General features: G+C 38.7%; 1 protein-coding gene across 1 annotated transcript in view; it reads right to left on the bottom strand.

Annotated features, from left to right (window-relative positions):
- CFTR (CF transmembrane conductance regulator) overlaps positions 1 to 22165 on the bottom strand; it is an 86510-nt gene that overhangs the window by 11879 nt on the left and 52466 nt on the right. The window contains exons 17-23 of the mRNA XM_054056732.1: positions 21002 to 21255; positions 19872 to 19951; positions 14768 to 14918; positions 13450 to 13677; positions 11338 to 11438; positions 3426 to 3668; positions 1070 to 1225 (exon numbers count right to left, since the gene is read on the bottom strand). Of these exons, the coding sequence (XP_053912707.1) occupies positions 1070 to 1225; positions 3426 to 3668; positions 11338 to 11438; positions 13450 to 13677; positions 14768 to 14918; positions 19872 to 19951; positions 21002 to 21255 (1213 nt within the window). The remainder of the gene's footprint in view (positions 1 to 1069; positions 1226 to 3425; positions 3669 to 11337; positions 11439 to 13449; positions 13678 to 14767; positions 14919 to 19871; positions 19952 to 21001; positions 21256 to 22165) is intronic.

Here is a 22165-nt window from a genome sequence, read left to right as displayed (position 1 = left end):
CTGCACATTTGCCTTAATCTGAAGGGGTGACTTTTTTCATGCTCACAACCAACAGTTATGCCGCAGAACTGAACCAGCAATAATAAATAAAAGTTTACAGGAATAGATAGATGTGAAAGTGTTGAAGAGAGGACAGAAAGAGTGAGAACAGGTCAGCTGTGAAGGCAAATACATGTTACTCCTGTATCACTTTTGTTGGAAGGACAGACAGCTTTAAACAACAAAAAAAGCCCCATAGCATTAAAATGATGCAGTTCATCACATTAGTTTTCATTCCTCCTCTTATAGAGAGTGATCACTTTTTAGTCTTACTGCATGCAGCCAATGAAGTTCATTTTTGAGACAGATAACCCACATGTCTAACTAATGTTCAGTGGCAAGGACACTTGCAAGGGAGTCAGAAGCCCTCGGTTTAATTGTTTTCTCCTTCTTAGACTATTTTTCTTGTTCCAGTTATTCAAGAGTATTAGGGTGCCTAAACCCAACCGAGGATCTGCTTTCTGTTTCATCTCTGAAATGGTATTCTCATATACCAGGACTGCTGCAAAAATAAATAACATGAAGTGCTCCCTTATACGTACACCATGACATGGTAATGAGAGGTGACAGCAAAATAAGTGCTGAGTCCAAGCTGGGGATCAGCTGGTGGTCTAGTAAAATATGAGAAAAGCAATAATTCTGCTACTGGCTTGTCAGGGGAAAGAAGCAATGTATAGTATTCACATTAACCATAATACATGACGTAGGGCTTTAGAAAACTGTCGTTGAAAACATCACTGATCGTATTTTTTTCTTATTTTGAATCAACATGCAAAATGTTTCAGAGGTGCAGAGGCCAAGTTGCAAACACTTCTGTCTGAGAGTGATGTATCTCCCCATTTCTGGAAGAGTTCTTGTGTGAGTGGCATAGAAACTCTCAAATGGTAGAGTCTGTTGCAAATCATTGCATCCATCCATCCCACTCCCCTTTTCACAAAATCTTTGCTTTTTGTTTCTATTTCTTTGCATAAAACAACTAACTTCCAGCTTAAAGATAATTATGCTTACAAATGTATGATAACCTCATTACCTGAGGAATCACTCCAAATGCCTTTCTCCATTGCTGCACGCTGACTGTGTTCCAGGAGACTCCATCAATCTGGATATCCCCTTCTGTATTCAGCAGTCTTAAAAATGCAAAAAGTAAAGTGCTTTTTCCTGAACCAGTTCTTCCTAAAAGACCCACCTGTAAAGCAAATCATAAAAGCAAACACTTAATACTGCTCACACATTAACCACAGACCCAGGCAGAAACACTTAAGAGATTCCAGCAGTGGAGAAAAATCCAAATGGGACAGTAAATATTGCTCATTTGTGAATGATAAAATCCTACAGCGAGGGCTGAATGAAACACTAGGCCAGACTCTATTTTGTTACAATTAACTAAGTAAAAAGATCTGTTAGCCTGCTACTAGCTGAAGAACAGAAATTTGCCTATATATTATCTTGTACTGATTACTTCAGCTCTTCTTGCCTTTCCCTTTTCTTTTGCTATGAAACCCTCCACAGCAAAACCCCATCCAGCAGACAAAAAGCAAGTAGGACACACACTTGAATCACACTACCAAGCTACTTCATTTCCATGTAATTCAAAATAGAGGGACTAACTCTGATCAGACGATCAGAGTAGTCGGGTATCTTGGGTGCAGGGCTGTGGTCATAGCGTGCTGCCATTACCTTCCTCCAGGCAGCAATGTAAACCCACCCATCTGGTGCTGCCTTTACTTACCTAAGAGGTGGGAAGAAATATAATATACAAGGGGGTCTTTGTGAACATTGTGTTTCCCTTGTGGGATTGCACTGACCTACCACTGGAACAAGAAATATCTGCAGTAACCAAGAGCAAATGCTGAGATACTGCCTTTTCCAGCAGCTGGGTTTTACAGAGCTAATGCTGAACTGTCTTGAACATGGGCTGCTTTTGTAGGGTGACAATATATACATCAAGGTGAAGAAAGGATTTTTCCTGCTGCCTGGCATGCCTCCCTTAACAGTGCTTCGGAACCAGATAAACAAAGCTCTGCACTGTGTTGCACCAACCCCCTCGGCAGATAAGAGTTCTCTTTCCTGCTTGTTTTACATGATTCCCTATGGAGCAGAGGCAAATCCTCTCCAGTTCAAGGAGTACACTCCAACTCTGGAAACACTACCTCTGAGTTCAGGGTTCATCATTGAAATTGGATCGAGTTCCTAAATCACAGTCATTGAACAAAAGATATTTGTTTCAACTGCTCTGTTGTGACTTTGTACAGGATAAAAGTATCTTTCATTTTCCACACTCCATTGCTTCAAGGGATTTTCCAGGAAGCAAATCCACCAGATTGCAGCAGCACCCACAACTCCACGCTCCAGGAATCACAGGTGCCTCTCTTCCAAAGGCAGAGCAGTTTTGGGATAGTGCTACAGGAAGACAGATCCCCCCAGTTTCAAAATTTCAGTGCCCTCAAACTTAGTAGATGAAACACTCAGTTCACATAAACCAAACCTGGCAGAGACTGATGCTGTCCAAACTAGGAGCAACGAGCTGCCTCGTGGCACAGCCAGGGAGCTGTCACTGAAACTGTTTTCTCATCTATGTGGGAGAGTTAAAAGCTCCTCTTTGTCCATATGGCTCTGGCTCAGAAAATCGTGCAAGCCTTACCTCCCACCCCGAGGACAATTCTTCAGAATGAACTTAAAGCAAAATGTTCAACATCTGCCTAACTGCTGTACTGAATCTAAAGCTCTTTCTTGAATGTCACCCCAAACACATGCGAGGATTAATTAGAGGTTTGCCAGTCTTCTGAAGAATAGAGTCGTTTATGGTTTGTTATATAATAATTCAGAGAGCCTTCATTGAACGGGCGAGACAGCACCTCCACCCTGTTGCCGTTGGAGCCAGCGATGTGTTACCCTTGGCACAGCAGCCAGTATTCTTTCACGCCCTGCTCCACCTGGGTCAGACTGCCCCAGCACCTGCGCTTACCACCGCTTTTCTCTCTCCACTGGAGGAGAAGGCGGACGACTTCAGGCAAAGGAATACAACTTGGGGAACTTCTGCCTATGTATTCATTGGCATATTCTGCTCTTCATGGCCAGCAAACTTCCTCACTCTGCTTCACTGAGGTGTAGATAGCCTCAAGACTTCTAGGATAACAGAGGCAGAATTTCCTTGCCTTTTTTTTCATTTGTAGCAAATAATCCTACAGGTGAGCTCTTGTTGAGAAGAGAATCAAGACATTTCTGTTCTTCAGCTGCTTTAGATGATTACTTCGTGTTGCAACAGTTTCCTTTACCAAACCGTTCCGAACTCAATCTACTCTTTAGTCAACGAATGGGTTTACAATGACACTCCTATAGTGAAGCTTAATAGAAGTCAGATCACACATAACAAAATAGTATCTCACCCTCTGTCCTGAACTTATTGAAAAGGAAATGTTTTCTAATACAGCAGCTCCTCCTTCACTGTATTTGGCCGTAAGGTCCTTCACAGTCATTTGGCCCCCGGATGGCCAGTTCTTCCCTTCCTTCGCATGCCTGTTTTCAATTACAAGGGCATCTGAAAGCTGGGTATTCTTCCGCGGCTTAATGTTTTTTGTCTCTTCAGTTGGCATGTCAATAAACTTAAATATTCGTCCAACAGACCGCATCTATGAAGCAAAATAAACAATATTCTAATTAAAATTAATACTTAGCTGTCAAAACAAATTAAAACAAATTATTCATAATTCCTAGCCAGAACAGTGAGTCTCTTTTCTGGGTAAGTTATACCATGATATAATTTGGAAGTTAGAATGCTTCTTGTATAGATCTCTAGTTTCTGTTGTTCTTGTACTACTGACATTAGTCCAACATGTGATTTCACTTGTTTCCTTTTCAAATGGACACAATAGATCTTTCTACCTTTAGAAATGTATTTTGAAAAAATATAGGTGATCTGTATTTATACAAACAAAATGTGATCATGAAAACAATCCTTCCTCTGGTAAGAGGTTGCCCAGCCCAAAAGCTGAATTTCCTTGAATAATGATTGATCTCCAAAGATCATCAGACTGTGTGGATTTTGAAAGATGTAAAGCAGTAGCACGAAGTAAAGAGTAACAATCATCAGAGATAAGCATCTGAGTAGTTATGAGAAATTATCTAGTTTTTACCAAAAACTTAGTAGGAAGTTGCAAGATAATTTGTTTAATATCCATAATTATACATAGGAGGTTAAATAATGAAGTCCTTTAGTTCATAAACTTCAGACAGAAGTTGCTAGTAGCAGTCTTGATGAATTTTCAAAGGAGCATGGGCCTAGAAGAGAGCCTCTTGATTTATTTATTTTTTTTAAAACGGGTCAAGGGTCAATAAATAAATACTTAATTCATCTCTTTCGCTAGAATTTCACTGCTCAGGTGGTCAGAAAACATATTTTTAAGTCTGTGGGCCAATTTGTTCTTGTAAACGTATTAATCTTAAATTCTAAATAGTTCTTTTTCCTAGCCACTTCCCCCGTCAATCTATGGAGGGCTGTCTTAAATACAGCTATCCTTTATTCTCCAGGACTAAAGAAAATCCCAATTTAAACTTCTTAACATCTGTTCTCCTTCTCCAAAGGCAAACTTCTTCCAGTTCAAATTAATCTTTCATGTCTGACCAGGCACAGCATTTTGGATAATGTTTCACAAGGACATTGTACAAGGGCATTGATACCTTCCTATTCACATTAGGCATATATTAATTAACACATCCTAGGATCATATGCTCTGTTCTTCACAGTTATATCTTACAGTCACTCTCCGACTGAGCAGTGGTCAGCCAAGCTTTCCTCCATCTTAGCCATTTCTAACTGAGAAGATCCTTATTTACAAAAGAGGTTATTCTTACCAGTTCCTAAATCCAAGCCTTTCACCTTGGTTACTGAAATTTATTTTATACCTGCCATTCAAGGTCACCTGATATCTTTCGGCTCCCAGCATCCTTCATGCTAACATTGCCTTTCAGCTTTGTGCCTTTGGCAGATTTCTTCAATACCATTTTTTTTTCTTGGTTGAGAGTATAAAAAACCAGTAAAATGAAATCTAATCTTTGCTAAGTAGCCTCCCTACAGCTTAATCCTTGCAGCTTAATGCCATTTCCTTTCCATACAAGTCATTAACTAGTTTACAGTTCTTGTAATAATCCTGATCTCCTTCATTTATATAATTTCTGAAACAGAGCCACAGCCAGTGTTTTCCTAAAGGCAAATGAGATCTACTACATTACTTTTGTCTGGAAAATGTATCTTAAACCACAGTTATCGGGTTAGTCTGATGGAGTCCTAATGTCAGCAAACCTGAGTGAATTCAATCTGTAAGCAGTGCATCTTTAATTAATTCTTCAAAATAGTTTCTAAAGACTGCTGCCATCAGACTAACAAACTCATGGTGGCATCAATGTCTACTCATTTCTCCTTCTTAACCAAAACTGACAGTTGTTACTCTATCACATGCTACCACTTCTGCCAGCTGGGTGGATTAATTTGAAGTGATTGTTACCAGTTTTCCAGCTTCTCAGCCAGTTTTTCTTGTACCCTGAGGTGAGATGTCCAGTCTCACCTCACCTGTGCGCATGGGGCAGCATTGTTCCAGCTCAGTTTCACCTGTTTAACTGAAGTGTTCAACTGCAGAACCCAATCACACTTAATCAAAGACTTCAATTTTAGACGGACTAACTCACAGGTAATGTATGTGTCCCTCCACGAACTATATAGGAAATTGAGGGAGGCTAGGATTCTAATTCAGATGCTTCAGCTACATGCCCACAACTAGGTTGGTTTTTGCATATAACTTCCACCTCAGATATTGTAAATCCCATTTCTTCTTTCTGTTCCACTTTCAACTCCCCAAATTAAACACAGCCCTTTTACTGAAAAATCAGATCAAGCATTTCTGCAGAATTTGTGCCATTTGCAAGTCTAACTCTGATTTTGTTCAGTCTTTCTCTTCTGTCTTGGTCCATGTAAATTGCAGTAAACTATAAGATAGTGTCATTTCTTATCAGTCAGAAATTATTTAGCAAAATAAATTAATAAATGGTTTGATACGTGCACAGGTACTAATCAGGGAATATCTGGGCCTTATTGTTAGCATTTTTTCTCTAATCCGCATTCCCCATAATATATCTCTCTTTTGTGGGATTACTAAAAACCCTCTGTACATCTTTGACCTTGATTAACTGCTTTTGTATTCCTTCTGCAAAGTGATTCTATTTGACGTAGTATCACTCCTTCCTGCCCTTCGATCCAGACTGAAATAGTTAGGCAGATTTTCCACATGGCAGCAAATGTATATAAAATGCAAATAAATGCTGGGATCATAGCTTACATCTCAGTATCTTGAAAGAGAATTGTGACAGAAGTTTTGAAAACCATGCTAACATCCAAGCCTACAGTTTCCATTTCAACTACTGTACAAGATGGAAAGGCATGGTCATCATCATGTTGATACATGAAGGTCATCTCATTTTGTTGATATATGAATGTCATCTCATTTTGCTGATACAAACAGAAAGACTTGGATGAGACTGCCAATTTTCTTCCTGTCTGTCTATAGTAAATCCCACAGTAAGCACTATGCGTTTAGTTCAATCCGTCTTTGATGGTACATTCTGATGGTAAGATTTTCAGAAATCTTATCTATGTAGAAATAGCATCACATCAGAATTGAAGGTCTTTCTTGGCTTTTTCAAGAGCTCTGAACATCAACAAAGGGAGAGATTCCCTATAATTCCCCAAGAGATCCTACCATTACAAAACAGCTAAAATCTACTATGCAGCCAGCTGGACAAAGAGCCTTCCCTCACAACAGAAAATTTCAAATCTGTCCCCCAGCTCTCCTGACAGATTTATCAGTCACATCGTGCATGCAGATATTTTAGACAGCTTAATACTTTATATCAATTCAAAAGGATGCTTTCCTGGTTCTGTTATTTGAATGATGACTTAGATTTGGGCAGAATGCACCATAAAAGTCAGTAACATTTTACAAAGATATCCATTCTTCCTTTCACAGGTAGAAATCTTCTGTCATTCATAATGACAGGTATAGTGTAGGTGACAGCAAGTTTCATACCCATTATTCCCATCAGCAATGTGCCTGCTATATTCACATTCTTTAACTAATGCTTTAGAATAAAGGAGTATATTTACTGCTTCCATCTAAAAATGTCTAGAGCATAATAGACTATTTTTAGCTTTGCCTAATTGTATTTTACTGAGATTTTAATAATATTGCAAATTCTTTAATTTACTTTCTCATTAATATCACTTAAACTCTTCTCAATGTTGAAGGAGAATTCATAATATAATAGCGTAATGTATATTTCCAGAGAGTGGAAGAAGTAATTCTTTTACAAGTAATCTAATACAATTAATTTAATCAGGCCCTATGTCATCTGCTACAAACAGAGCAGTTACCCTCTCCAGACCAGACACACATAGTATTCAACGATCACATTGCAAAGACACCATCTCCTCAAAAACATGCTGTCTGGAAAGTGCAGTGTGCAAATGAGAGATCCTATGAGAGGGTGGTCCAATGGCTCATGTGGTAAAAAACCCCTGTGCAGTGAGTCACTGCAAAGACTGGGTCAATGCAGGCCAGACAGTTTTACTGAGGTTTCACATCTTCTGCTGTTACATTTTGGCAGCACTTATAGGATGTATACTCCACTTCCAAACCGCAGAAATAAAATATTTAGTTCATGTCAAACTTGTGCTGCATTTTTGGCTCTTTCTCCCACTGGTTTGCAGGCAGAACAGATTTTTTTTTTTTATTCTGTTCCCTTCCAGATGACCAAGACCTCTGTCACCAACGGTCATTCAGATGCAGACTTTACAGTCAAGTATTTAGTCTACTTAAACTTTGGCAATTAATACTGTTCTCAGGTTTTTTTGTTGACAGTAGTAAAAAGTGTATGAAAATCATGTCCTAGTTAAAAAAAACAAACAAACAGACCAAAAACTAGTTGAAAAGGTCAAAGAAGTAATAGCATGGGAAAACAAAAGCATGAAAGCCAGCTGTAAAAGCACCATTATTTTTTACAGCCCTAATTTTTGCCTTGGTCCTCTTCTCCACCACTTTCTTTCTTCAGCATCCCTGATGTAAGCGTGGGGCACTGTGAGGTTTAGCAAGTGTGGTTTTAATATCTCTTTGGGGGATTCTTTTTGTATCTCCTTACATAAGTAATCTTGGCAACAGTAAAAGCATGGCATTTTTTCTTTGCCTGATAAAAGGAGTTGTCCTTCCCAGTTGTAACATTGCTACTGCAGGATACACTAGTGAAGGAGGAGGTTATAAAGCATTAAAACAGTCCACTGGGACTAGTCAATGCTCATCTGCGAAAGCAGGACTTACTGGGAAACTTATTTTCTATTTCCTTATGAAGGAAAAAAAAATAAGACTGCCTGGAGTGATAAAAATAAAGACTGAAAACCAGCTAAAGATGTAATAGCAGAAATGATCAAAGTGAAAAGATAAATCTATCCTAAGTGGTAGATTTAAAGGAAACAATGGAGAGCTGTCAGAGTGACCACACAGGTGTAGGGTTTTTTTTAAAAGAAAAAAAAAAAAGCAGAGTAGATAAAGTATCAGGGCTGTAGAGAATGGTAGAGAATGTGTAGAGAATGAAATGCCAAAATCATTATGGGTATTAAAAGACAATGGGGATTTTTCAGTTAGAGCCAAACGAGTTCAACAGAAAGTGCTTCAAAGAGAATATCTGCGTACGCGAAAACAAAATCCAAGCTAGAAACTCAGATTTCTTCAATATGTATGCCAGTGTCACGAAAAGCTGAAGAAGGAGATTGTTTGGAATAAAGACAAACTTGCCACCTGCCCATCTGTTTGGCCTATACTTCTCCCAGTACATTTTTTCCCTTCTTCACATGATCCTCATTCCCTATTCTTCTGCCTTCCTGTCCTTTTGCTTGCCTTTATTTCACTGATGTCCCGCAGCTTGCATGCCTTGTAAAACTACTCGGTACAACCTTAATGTTATATACTAATTACAGCAGCTATGTCTTTGGACATGGGTTGCAGCCACTTGCAGAAATCTGCAGCTTATCTGACCACCCAATACTGCTACCTACCCTTGTGCTGTACACTCAGGCATGATTGTGTGCAGGCTTGTAAGCACGGATGTCACAGCTGCTCAAGGAAGGGTAAGAGTGACATCATCTAGAGCAGTGCATGCATATCTGTAAAGGGGGACACGTGACAAAGTGTCAATTCTGGTCAATCTGGTCCTGTGGGAAGCTTCAAAGTACCCCCTGAGAGAAAACAGAGTATAACCAAATAGGCTATTAAGTCAGGCACACATGCAAGCCTTTGCAGGACACCTGTAACCAAATAATTGTAAAAGACTTTAAAGAGGGGAAGTGCTAAATGCAGAGAACACAAAAAACCTGCAACAAAACATCTGCATCACCCAGTGAAGCAGTTTTATATCTGTTTGTGCACGGGAGCAGCTTTTACACGTCAGGAAAAATATCCTGCCAGCCATATCTATTAGCTTGTCATCTGGGCTACCTGGAAAACCATGGGATGGGGCTAGGCAGTTATCCACTGCTGAAAGAAGTCCAGAGCATCCACCTATAAATTGATGCACCTTAGAAGGCTATCATTAATATGGTATCACCTGGGCTCTGGTACAGTCATTTATTTTACTACAGAGAAAAGTACTCAAAAACATCTGAAGCAACTTGAGACTTTCTTTTCAGGGGAAGGAGAGTTACTTCCTTATTGTTACTAATAGATGACATTTTAACATCATCGTAATTTTTAAAAGGGGAATTTCTTGTTTATTAAAGCACTGGTGTGTCCAGTACCCTCTGCATCCTACAGTAAGACTCTCTGTTTCTCTCATTAAACACCTTCAGTTTCTATTTAGCCGTATAATATGTGCACATGATTCTTATACAGATTTTTACAGTTAGAGTGATCACATTATGCCTCACAGGACTAAAACAGAGTCTACAGAGGAGAGCTGATCAAACGTTGTTGTCACCGTCGTGCCTTACCAAGAGCATGTTTACTTATATTATCAGTCACACAACTGCTGTTCTTCATGTCTTGCAGCTACAGCAAAGAAGCCCTTTCACAAAGTGAAAAGCCCTTCAAGACAGGTTGTTCTAACAGGAGAGAAAGAGTCGGCATAAAACAATTGGTGTCCCTGAATGGCAATCAGCTTTCTGGACTACCACCAGCCACACGTGCAAACAAGAGATTAAAACAAGAGATGTTTTAAGTGGTTAATTCCCAGTTTTGGAGCTCTTACAGATTTTCTTCAGGATGAGGGTGGTTGAATCGCTTATTTGAAAAAACACATCGATCTGCCAAATATTCCTTCGCTGTCACTGTCTGCCCCAACTACATAATATATTTTTAAACGACGACTTAGTTCAGCTAACCAGGATTTAGCGGTCTCCCAGATCTGCTGTAAAAGCTGTTTGTACTGAAATAGTTGTCTTGAGAAGGTAATCTAGGGTTCAGAGAGGGTACGACTGGATGTGGGAGATCATTTTCTCTCAGAAATTTATTTTGGCTTATAAGACTACTGTACATTGTTACAAGAATTCTGTCTAAAAGAAATACTAGAATGCCTGAAGTGTGAAGAGAGAATTATTACATTTGAAAGTAATGTCTAAAACTCTCATGCATTTAAACTAAGGCACAATGAAAACTGCAAGAACAAACATGTCATTTTATGAGTTTCCTGTTTGCTTCTCCTATCTCAAAAAATAGGCAACGATGAGTTACACTTGTGAAGTATTCTGTTTTAAAGCTGACCCTAACTAATGCACTAGCTATGCAAATTAAAGGGGTAGGCATGTACAACTTCAAAGTGTTGTCTCAGAGGTTATTTTAAACAAAGCTAGAAAAAGACCCCCAGAGAAGTCTAGGAGAGATTTTTAAATCACTGTTCATTTTGTGTGGAAGGAGCTCCAAAATATCTATCAAGATCTGTTATGCGAAGCTCCTAAGAAGACCGAGTAAGGTATATTGTACACCTTGGTAAAGTATATGATCGTAATAAAACAACTCCAAACCTTTTGATTTTTTCCCATCACTGCTACACTTGCAATGTGAATCCTCAAATGCAATTTGCTGCCTGCCTATTCTATCCCAGGAAAAGTTTTGAACATAGGAAACTCAGTTTGTGCTTTGCCAAAGCCAGTAAGTTGCTATAAAAGGTATAAGAGGAACTTTTCTGCCTGATACCCAGATTTGAAAATGACTCACTGAACACCTGTAGTTTCTCTTGAAAGTACAGCACAGTGCCTTTTATGCTTACCAAACTATCCACATCTATGCTGGAGTTTACTGCCCACTGCAAGGTTCCCATGATGTTCATAGCTAAAGTAAGAATAATGCCAACTCTTCCAGGTCCATCACCTGCAGAAATAAAAACACATTCAATCTACATGCAGACAAAAAGCCAAGAGAAATCAGAAAATTAGCATGTGTATCTTATTAGCATTCTCTTCTCTCTTATTTCATGAAGAACACACGGATTTGTTAATTAGGCAAAGGACTGAGGTCTTAATTATCAGTTAAACAACTGGCTTTGGCACTGAATTCACTAGAACCCCTCATCGTGGTTGGCAGAGAAAAAATGAGATCTAACAATTTTAAACTATTCAAAATAGTTGCTCTGCTTTACCTTTTCATTTCTCAGACAGATAGAGAGTTCTTCTCACCGTTGCACAAAAGCACAAATATAAATTCTTTTGCTGTAATTATCTGCTCTATCAAGTATGGAATTTTCCAGAGATTTTCATTTATGAGTTCATACAAGACAATATAAGCTTTTTACACTTCCTCTGTTGATTTTTAATCTCCCTATATGTTAAATGGAATTGAGAACTTAAGCCAAATGCCTTTTTATGATTTCTCCATTTCTTCTACAGCTTTCTTAACAAAATTCCTCCTGTTTTTCTCACAGACATCTCATTATCAGAGTAATTATAAAAGTAAACAATAAAAGCAAAACACTCCTCATGAAAGTTGATAGAAGGAAATGAGTGCTGCTCCAAGGATCTATTATCTGTAACAGTAAAGTTTACAAAGGTGGCAACGTGATGAATCTTCACATTTTAAAAATGTGCTTCTAACCCCTTTTCTCAAATAAAATATCCAGAAAGACAATAACACAAAGAACAGTTTTCCTAAAAAAAACCCAAAATCACTAAGCTCACAAAGTAAAAAATAAGAAGGGCAGCAGGGGATATTGTTTCCCTATGAATGTCAGGGAAATTAAGTCTCCTTTGTAACAAAAGTACCATAGGTGTTTATTTCCACACAGAAGTAATTGTGTGGTTCAATTTTTACATATTTTTTAAGATGCAGGGCAGCTCCTTGTACATGAAATAGAGGATAGCGTTTCATAAGCACTAAAGTATTCGATAAAACGTACACTTTTAACAACTTCTTTTCAACACTGAAGTATGACCAAATGAAATTTGGATATTATTAGAACCAAAACCCTCCTCCACTAAATCAGCAAATTCATCAGTGATTACAGCACTGAAACTGCATCCTGAACCTGCACATGAAGTTCAGTCAAAACTTGGGAGAAGAAGAATAATGCTTGAGAATCAAATACACACATAAGAAAACTGTTGTGATTTTAAAACCATATTTGAAGTAACCTGTAGCTAAACATGCTGAGTTTTTCCACAGAAACGAATTCATCAGTGAATTCAACATTTTTGGGGACATTCACCTCCTATTCTAAGCTTGCTGGAGACTGGCTTTGCCTGGCCAGCCATAGGCTGCATTTCAAATACAAGGGAGAGATAGTAAGGTACAGAGTGATTCTTAGTCATGTACTGGGTTTACTAGGAGTGGCGAGCCAATTTTGAAGGCATTTTGAATGGAATTTGCAAAACTTCACACCAGAAAATGTGTCAGTGGGATGGGAATTTGAGAACTGGATGATTAGTTCTGCTATTAGTTTGGCACTAAAATATCAATAAAACTTTGCTTGTCTTAGTCATTTGAAAATGAGAGGAACATCAACCTCTATTTACCAAGAAACTTTGAATTATATACTTGATAACCAACACCCAAGCTTTTCAGTACACTAAGATCATTACATTAACGTGGTTTAAAACATGACATTACTTCTACAGCAAATACAGTCAAGAAAAGCGAAGTTTGGTCTCTTCAGATATTATTTTCAGATTACTTCTTCCAGTGAGTCCTCTACAGTATCAGATTGCAGATAATAACGGTGTAAATTAATGTTAATTAAATTGTGTTTACTATTATGACACATGCAAATTAGTGATTCCAATGTATGCTTAATGTTGGAATGATTTACTTCCCTTGTAAGTTTCTAAAGCCAAGCTGTTAAACAGAAGCAGAAGACTTCCATTTCCGTACTCCAATAAAGTCACCATACCTGTAGTTATGATAGAGATGAATGCCACAGCAACAAAAAAGACAACAAAAATAATTTCTATCCTCATCTGGAACCAGCGCAGCGTTGACAGGTAGAGGAACCAGTTTGCTGTGTGTAGATTCAGAGCTTTGTGAAACAAGGTCTCAAAATACGGCTGCCGTCCAAAAGCTCTCAGTGTCCACAGCCCTTTTAAGCTTGTAACAAGATGGGTGAATATCGGACTCCGAGCTGTAAAGTGTTTAAATTAGAAACATCATAAACACTCATAAACAAATGCCTTTGATAGAATGCAAATACACAGCCCTATCTATAACTCACAGCAGTATAACCATTGAGAGTGTTTAATTTACATATGCTGTTGGAATACATGACCGAAGTAATCCTAGCACAGGATATACAATGACTGTTTGTGCATGAATGAATTGAAATTTCATTCAATGTATTGCCAGGAAGGGATCATAATAATTCTTCATAGTTAGTGTACTACTTGGGGAAGCTCCTGGCCTGCTGTAAGATGCCACAAGAGAAAGGCAGCTCTTCCCCAGCTAAAATGAATTCCTGTTATTCTGGTAACTCCACCCAGTGAAGGTTTCTAGCACAGCCAGAATGCTTTAATGCTCTGGATTCCTCTGTATTGACATGACAATTTTAAGCAGATCTTGCATTACATAAAAAGTGGTGAGCCAGTGCTGGATCCCTGTGAACATCAAAGAAATTTTGATTTATATCTAAGGAACTTCAGAAGTACACTTAAGTTACACTTAAGTAAAAGGGAAGATGATCATCAGTGTTTAAGATTCAGGATTGATTTGCTGAGGATCTTCCAGTTTGTGGTAAAGCCAGGCCACGGTGCTTGATCTGCAAACTCACACTTCAGAACAAGGTTTTGTGCTTTATTGGGAACATGTGAGTCTCTTAATAGGGGAGAGGAAGGAAATTTAGTCAAATAACTTATTCAAAAATAATTACTTGCAATCAAGATATATCCATTCTAATTTTTTCTTATACAGAAACAGATTCATAGGGCACATATCAAGTCTGACCCAAGGTATATTTACTCTCAAGAAAACTGTATGTCAGGACTTTATTTGTTTTCAGCTGCAGTGGTGATAAAGCCCAGCTTTAAAAAGGTCTTCTTCATTGTTCTTTGGCAGCAGAGCACTCAGTATTGGATGGATCATTAACAGTACTGGCTTTAAGGAGGTATGTGTTCTGCTCCCATAGACAATGGCACCTCGCAAAAGGAAAGCCGAAGAAGAGGTGAAATCTCAATTGATTTGTTGTGGTTTTAGAAGTCTACCAATTTTGCTGCTCCTACCTTCAGATTCCAGTTGTTTCAGCTGCTGAGAAGTGTGGAGGAAGTATGCCCTTAACATAATAAAGGCTGCTATCACAGGCACTGATGCCAGGAAGATGTAGGGTTGTAATATTGAGACTACTGTTATAGCGCCAATCACAATCAGTATTAACTGTAGAATGAAAGAAAAATACTATTGATATAGTACACTTGTCATTTTACAGACTAGAGATTGGTGAAGAATCTCCTTCCCACAACTACGTATAGTTTCAACAAGCCTGAAGTGCTAACCTAAGTTGGATTTGCAGCTGAGAACAAACCTCCATTAAAAAATCATGAATAACTGAGACCAGATCCATAACCTGTTGGAATAATCTGTTTTCTGCAGCACAATCAGTATTGCAGGCTCCTAAATGATGAAGCCACACAAAAATAATGGCAGCTAGGCATTCACTCTCCAGTTAAAATGGTAAGAATAACACTTGCAATATCTGCAGCCACCTCCCAAAACTACTGGTGCTGACCCTGTCTTGTCTGGACTAGGTGTGCCAGACTGTCAGGACCGGAGTGCCAGTCTCCTTCGGATTCTGGGCCAAGCAGTTTTTCCGAGGGTCAGAAAAAGTGGGAATTGGCACATCATTGCATGCTCAAGGGACTGTAACCCACATACGGAACTAGCACTACTACTCATCCTGATCAGAAGACAGGAAATAAGTCATAGCAGGACTTATGGTATGAAAAATCAGCAGTTTCAAGAGGAAAAAAGGTGTTTTAAGGTGACAGATGAGACAAAAGGAATAAAATCATTCCAGAGTTAATCTATTTAACCTACCAGAAACTACTACCATTTTTGTAAGACCTCATACTCAGTAGCTGCAGATGGATTTACCTGTATCAGGCCTTGATCTTTACACTACAAGCACCTCAAGCATTCAGACTGCTTTTGTCTCACACCTAAATCTAGTGAAAATCAGGTACATCAGTGTACACAGAATAGAAAAGCTCTGCTTTGTATCAGGGCATCACCTTTCACACTAAACAACTGCTTCAAACTGCAAACTTATCACCTAAATCTACTGCAATGGACAATTTGGACAAAATTACGAACATCACATTGAAACATCACTGCAAATGACCAGTCAGCAAAGAAATAAATGGAAAGCAAAACTAATTTCACATTGGAAATGAAACCTGCAGCTCCTGCTTTTGTTACTACATCCACAAAAATCCAAAGAAAGATTTAAATTCCCAGTACTCCAAGTCAGAGGTCTTTCACAAACAGGTAAGCATGTTCCAGGTTTCTAAGCCGTTGTTTTCATCAGAAATCTGAGCAATGCAAGAGCAGCATCAAATTTTATGGAAAAAAAATACTACAGTAACAGCTGAATTAGTCAAAGATTTCTTTCACTCTTCTCTTTATTTCTCTTAAAAGAATGGTGATGTGGGTTATGCTTGTGAAGGCTGCATAGCACTAGTCTGTAGCAATGTAAGAATGGATTTGTGTTTGTTCATTATTTCAAACTACAGAATTTAGTACCTCTTGTATCTCTAATTAAGAAATGAATGAGCTGTTCAACTGATATTGTGCCAAGTTATATGGCTCTCACATTACTTGAGATTACACAGTCACACAGTGACTATTTTAATTCCTGTTTCCCTAATTTACTCAAATTTTGCAAAGGTCACCATGATAACATATTCTCTCTACTATAAATGTTCAGTGGTTCACTATGACCTTTTGCGTGTCACATTAAACCCTAAGGACAAGCAATATATGCTAGCAGCATCTCACATGAAGGATCTTCAAGAAATGATGACCCCATTGAAAGGACTGGCAGGAGACTCAGATGGATGTAGTAGTAACGCTACAGCAGTCATTAGCTGGCTGATATTCATACCCAAGAAGTATGTAAGCAGGTCAGACGGCTGTCAGAGAAAACATCACAGATGCTGTCTCTCGTCATTGATGTAAAGGTTAATACCACTTCTTTTATGGGCAACTGGGTGTTATCCTAGTGACTGAAGAGTAACCCTGGCCTCTTTCACCCTGAAGCTTGATTCATCCTAGATGAAAATCCGTGCTCCCTAAAATGGAAGGTCCTCTTATATGTCTAATGCCCATAAAAGTCCTAAGAAAAACTACGTCATGGCATCAACAGTTGCAGTAGAGGAGGCAGTGTCCCTAAACAAGGAGTTAGCTAGAGTCATCTACCAGCTCATTCTCATAGAAGAGGGAGTAAGAACCAGCTCTAAAATTTTGTGTCAAATTCTTGGGAAAATCTCAGAAGTCAGATGGATAAACTCATGCAAACACAAACTGAAGGCTAGCAGAGACCAAGTCTCCATCTCCACCTGACTCAGATTTAGGCATCCTAGAACGTTTAGAAAAGCCAAACTTTTCCGTAGATGCATGCACCTGGGAAGGAACAACCGCAACCACCAGTACAGGCCGAAGGCTGACTGACTGGAAAGCAGCTCTGTGGAAAAGGCCTTGGGGGTCCTCATGGACCATAAGGCAGCAACACACTCCTGCAGCAAGGGAAGCTGACAGCAGCCAAATTGTCAGAAGATCAAGGAAGTAATTCTTCCTCTCTCTTCAGCACCAGGGAGACTGTATCTGGAGGAAGTTCTCCAGTGCAAGAGAAATACAGACATACTGGAGTGAGTCCAGTGAAAGTTCTGATGATAAAGGGACTGGAGCATCTCATATGCAAGGACAGGCAGATAAAGCTGCGATTGTTAAGAAAGGGCTTAGGGGGAATCTTATCACTTTGCATAAGTACCTAAGCGTATTTACTATATTTGTATAAATTATACATTTGTGTATATATGAAAATAATTTTATAAACTATGCATATATATTAAAATTATATTCAATTTATATAAATACCAGTATGTATTTGGTGTGCAGCTAGTAAGCCTGAGCCAGATTCTTCTCAATGGCACCCAGTGGGAAGCTAAGGGGCAATGGGCACAACTGAAATGCATAAAATTCCATTTAAACATAAGAAAAAGCACTTTTAGTGTTGGGACAGTTAAACACTGGAACAGGTTTGTGGAGTCCCCACCTTTGGAGATATTCAAAATCCAACATGGCCCTGAGCAACCTGCTCTAGCTGAACCCAATTTGAGCAGAGGGGATGGAAAGATCCCAGGCCCTAGGTCCAGAGGTCCATTCCACATTCTGTGACTCTGCAGCCATCAGCACAGAAGACAGAAGTCATATAATTTCTCTGTATCTTCCAGAGGAATATGACTTTGTTCATTAGCAAAGTCCATGAAAGCCTGAAGCTGCCAAAGAACTCTGAGTCTATAGAGGGTCAGAAGAATTTTTTTATAAAGAGATGACTGGTAAATAGCATTCAAGACAGTGGGCAGGTTCAATGATCTTCAACAAAAGAACATGGAAAGACAGGGCAGCTTATCATGCACATCCAGGAGCCCCTGCAGCTGAGACTGAAGAGACAGAGGTGAACCTATGAGACATTAGAGCATAGATTAGCCTCTGAAAGGCATTAGAACAGAAAAGCCAAATCTGAGGATTTTTCTTACCCTTGAAAACAGGAAAAACTAGTCTGTTTCTTGTAGCAAGCTTGAAATGTAGAGACAGACTAAAATTATTTTGGAATAACATCCTCATGGCAGATCCAAAATATCAGAAACAAGTAGTGAACCCTGATCACACCAAAGATAACGTTCATTATTCAGAGGTCTCAATGTCTGTGTTTACTCATTTTGAAAATCTTCATGATGTCAGCAGGCCATGAAGTAGATCTGTAATGTCCTTAAACCTCTTCATGTGGAGCTGCACTGACCTTTCTAAAGTTGTGGGCCAAAGTTATGAACTACAAACAAAGATATAAAGAAAGAGACTCCGTTTCCATCAGACCACCACGTTGGTAGGGGCCATAAAACTGAGCAAACTCACAGATGGAGGCAGGCAATTTGCACAGTAGTGTGTTTGGTTTGATTACAGCAGAGCTGCATATCTCCTAAATAAAGGCAGAAAGGAAGAGGAGGGTTGGGGAAGATCTACTTTTATTTTTAAAATGTTCTGGGAACAAGCTCTATCTGAGGAAAAGCTGGTGTTGCAGTATTAGCGGCAGGATATTAATGAGGCATGCTGTGATCTACACAGAGCCACAAAGTCTGAGCATAGGCAGGATGAGGAGCAAACAAAGGCATCCTCCTTGAGAAACACTGGAGTTGCCTCTGTCTCTGTCTTTCTTCAATGTTCTCTTCAGTGTGGATAGAATGGAAGGTCTTCCAAAACTGAAGAACTTGCAATGCATGGAGTTTCCAAGGAGGAATGCTGGAAACAAGCCTTTCTATCAAAAGCAATAAATACTCCTAGGGATGTAAACTTCCTCCAAGAAAGAGAGTCACCTAAGGCTCTCCTCCACCGTAGTTACCCAGTGCCTGACATACTCAGCTTAAATCCCAAAGTCTCAAGGAAAGCCACAAAGATGCAAAGGATAAAAGACAAAACTAAGCAGTCAAATTCATGACGGATGGGGAAGAATAAGACCAGGACTGCCAAACTAAGAGTTGATCATCATGCGTCAAACTGCCCAATAAGGCAAGCCTGGAAGATTTTCCACAGAAGATGAAAGAACAAAAAAACCCCGAGAATATATTCAACAAAAGAGAATAAGTAAACTCAGGGTGATGTCAGCAAACTGACAACAGAAGAGGCTAAGGAGGTAAAGTCATGAAAATGACTGAATGCAATCAAATGACAGCACGAAAAAATATCACTTCTGAGCCAACATAACTGAGAGAAACTGAAGAATGCTCTTTACACCTTTGAACACTAATGTGGGCAGCAGCAGGGATACTTGTATTGTAGGCCTCTGCAGGGCAAAAATGTTTCTGAGTCTGAGTACTCCAAGAGGTTGGCACGAACGGTGAAGGCACACATAGAGGCAAGTACTCAAAAAAGAAGCAATGAAGTTGACTTACAGATAAGCAGTTACGTAAACAGATATACAGACTGAAAAAAAAAAGGAAGAGGGTATTAATTCACCTTGTTATTTCTTACTAATATGTTTTCTTTTGCATGACGTACAACTGAAATTTTACAGTGCTATAAGACAGCAAAATTTAGAGTTTTTATCCTACAAACCTGAATGAAGTCAAATACTGTAAGTGGAAGCAAGTCATCCAGTACTGCCGTATCTTTTGAGAATCTGTTAAGCATGCCACCTATAGATTTAAAAAAAAAAACCAAAAAACAACAAAAAACCCCACAAGTTAGACATTTTAACATCCCAAAAATCCTACATTCATTAATTTAACAAAAAGTACAACTTTTTCTGATACAAAGTATTAAGGATAAGTACAAGATTTTTTGTAGTACAAGTCACTCCATTATAGTTTAGTGGAGTTTTTTTCCTCATGGCTCCACAACTTCAATTTCAGTTTTTGGTGTCTCAGAAAAAAAACAGGAAAATGTAATAAAACCAAAGAAACATAATTAAACAGGACAGAAACAGAGGCACAAAGCATAATGTCTGTACTCCTTATGCAGCAGCCTCTGCTGAAACACAGATAATTTGCACATCAGCATTTGTATGAGTTTATTCACCAGCTTCTTAGCAGAATTACTGTATTAACCACCAGCTAACAACATAATTAAGATCATAATAGGAAAATGAAGGAGAAACCCTATGTTGTATTGCATTTACCAGTGTCTTCTGTAACCTAGTATGCGCCAGTAAGAAGGGCATGGGATAAGAATTTCACGTACAGCAGGAGATGGAACTTGTTGCACCAGTTATATAATGAACTCTGAATCAACTCCTGAGCTGAATTTGAATACGCATACCATTATTCACACTAACTGAAATTTTATGCCATTTTACTAGGACTATTCATGAAATAAAGCACTATTTATCATTCACATCTGACTCCTTGTCACTCACCACATGACTGAATATATCTTTTCTATTGTAGTTTTAGACAAAGTCTATTCATCAGAAGTTACTTGAGTTTTATTACCTCAAACAGGTAACAGTTAATTTTCTCCAACGTACAAGGTGATATTTCAGAATCAGAATTGACAACTGAAACATGGCAGCTTAAAGTGCAATCAACATTCATTAAAAGATTCAGAAATTACTTTATATAGCAAACTTTTAACATTCAGCTTGACTGAAAATGTAAATGGAAAGCAACATTATCCTTTAACAGAGTAAAAACTGTTTCATTGAAATGAAACCCATATATGAATCAATCAGTTCTCATCTCAGTTACCTGCTTTCCAAGAGTTGAATGTTGACATAGGTGCGTGAAGAACGGCGTGCACCATCTTTTGATGAAGAGTTTTAGATACTGTTATAAGTGTATGCACAAGGGGCAAACCTCTGAAGATTCCCATGGCAAGCAGCGTATCTGCCACTCCCACATAGATGTAAATGATATAGTAGGTGCTAGTGTCAGTGACGATCACAGGAGGTTTGTCAGACGTACTGTTATCTGATTGCGTTTCATTTGCTTTCAAAGCTGTCCTGTGTGGCGGAAATTAAAAATAAATGCATTACTGGAAACTGCGCTTTTTGTCTTTTATTTTCTCCACTAAACAAACAGTAGTGCAATCTTCATTTGTTTTAAAATTATTATTGGTCAGTTATATATACTTCCAGTCATTTTTAAAATATTGTCCTGTATGTATGAAATGTAAATTACGAATGACCTCATGTGACACTAAGGCAAAGAGTGTGTGTGTGTGTGTGTGTGTGTCTGTGTGTGTGTCTGCGTCTGTGTCTGTGTGTTTTCAGAGATAAAGGCAATAAACGGCTCCTCAGATGCCTTTGGTGATTCAGGCACCTATAGGCATTTATTGTAATTTCTGCAATCATGCAATTAAGGGTTTTTACCAAGATGGAAATTAAGCCATTGGTGTATAACTATGACCTCTCCAACAGTTTTTTTTCCAAACTACTGTGAAAATGAACTGCTCTGGCAGCGTCTTGCAAATCTACTGCCTCTTTAATCACTGACAAACCTAGCCTAATCAAGAAAAACGTATCCTCCTCTTTTAACAAAAAAAAATAGTCTACGTGTTGGAAAAGTGAGTTATTATGGAAATAAAATGCTTCAGGTGTAGTATAAAAATCAAAAGCATTAGTGACCTATTGTAAGGAGACATAAACATAAATCCCTCTTCCTCCAGACGAGACCTAAGTTACCATATGCTTTCTGTACTCAAACACTTAGTGCTGCAATACAAAAACAGGGATCTAAAGCACAAACCCAGGAAAAGTCAGCAAGTTTTAACCTTCATTCGCCTGACCCTGTAACATCTGGGAATTTTTCACAGGTGAGCACAGGAAACTGTACAAATGGGGACTTATAGAAACTGCTCCCTTAAAATGTTCCTAAGTAAATGTCTCACCTGGCACCTCCGAAAGATTGCAG

This window comes from Cuculus canorus, chromosome 1 (genome assembly GCF_017976375.1).
Source record: "Cuculus canorus isolate bCucCan1 chromosome 1, bCucCan1.pri, whole genome shotgun sequence".
Lineage (NCBI taxonomy): Eukaryota > Metazoa > Chordata > Aves > Cuculiformes > Cuculidae > Cuculus > Cuculus canorus.
Note: the sequence above shows the minus strand (reverse complement) of the source record. Positions and strands in the feature narration are given on the sequence as shown.